General features: G+C 50.4%; 1 gene segment (V, D, J or C); it reads left to right on the plus strand.

Annotated features, from left to right (window-relative positions):
• Window positions 1-389: 389 nt before the first annotated feature.
• On the plus strand, window positions 390-1,202 carry LOC102383926 (the record flags this gene model as incomplete). The annotated part of the segment is given in 2 exon segments: window positions 390-476; window positions 889-1,202. Coding segments are annotated over 2 exon segments (357 nt in total), but the record flags the coding sequence as incomplete, so codon positions are not given.
• Window positions 1,203-1,341: the final 139 nt, after the last annotated feature.

A 1,341-nucleotide genomic window follows, 5' to 3' on the forward strand; every position in this document is an offset into this window, starting at 1 on the left:
CAAAAGGGGAACAGGAAGGAGACTATGATAGTAGTCCTCCACAGGCTCCAGTTCACTAATTACCAGATATCATGTAATCACATCTGTACTTGAAGCCCCGGGTCTTTTACTTGAAGCCCAGGGTCTTTTCCTGTCAGGGGCAGTGTAAGACACCCACATGTCAACTGGGCCCAGTTACATTTTGAGCACAAACTCTGGTCCCACTGAGGTCAGCACACCTCAGGGCTAACTTCTGCACAATGCTGACCCAGTGTCCCACTGGCCTGATGTCTGGCTGGTGGGCTGGGATAGATATAACTGAGTAAGCAGTGACCACATGCAAATGAGGCAGGGGACCTGCTGATAAACAGCAGCCAAGCCCCATGGAAAACCAGCCCGTGGCAGAAGAAACTCCGCATCTGTCCAGCCCACAGGGTCATTGAGGGGACCTGACATGGCAGGTCTTGGTGTGCTTCTCTTCCTGGCAGCTTGCTCAGGTGAGTGCAGGAGATGCACAGACACCCAGCGAGGACAGGGCCCGGAGGGAGGAGAGAAGGTGTCAGGACTTGGGATCAGCCTAGGATGCAGCAATTCTGTGATATAATTACCACCGAAGGGTCTCCAGTATTTCACTGTCATCTGAGTAAGTGAGAATCGACTGGGAAATTTCAATAGGAAATATGTGCATCTCAGGCTTGGACTCTGTGCACTTTGATTTGCCAGGAGAAGAATAGTGGGAAAGCATCTGTCACCCCACACAGGGTGTCTGTGGATAAAAGAGTTGAAAATAAAAGGAGTTTAGACACTTCTAGGCAGGAACAAAAGGACAGACATGGACACAACTAGGAAAGGAATTGTATAAAAGGCAGAAATTAATAAGACGTTATTCCCTCCATTGTCCTCTCCCAGCAGGAGTCAGCTCCCAGATCCAGCTGACCCAGTCTGGAGCAGAAGTGAAGAAGCCTGGGGAGTTGGTGAAGTTGACATGTAGAACATCTGGCTACACATTCACCAGCTATAACATGAATTGGGTGCGTCAGGCCCCTGGGAAAGGGCTTGAGTACATTGGATATATCAATACCACTACTAGTGGTACTAGCTATGCCGAGGCTTTCAAAGGGCGATTCACCATCACCATGGACACCTCCATCAGCACGGCCTATCTGCAGCTGAACAGCCTGAAGACAGATGACACAGCCGTGTATTACTGTGCCAGGGACACAGTGAGACAAAATGCATCTAGAGCAAGTCAAAAACCTCAGTGAAAGCCTCTGGGTCTCCAGGCAGCACTGAGGCCCTTTGTCACCCCAGTGAGCACTCACCCTGGTGCATGGCTCCCTTAGTCACCCCAGTGAGCACTCA

The sequence above is a fragment of the Alligator sinensis genome, unplaced genomic scaffold (assembly GCF_000455745.1).
Source record: "Alligator sinensis unplaced genomic scaffold, ASM45574v1 scaffold3077_1, whole genome shotgun sequence".
Taxonomy (NCBI): domain Eukaryota; kingdom Metazoa; phylum Chordata; order Crocodylia; family Alligatoridae; genus Alligator; species Alligator sinensis.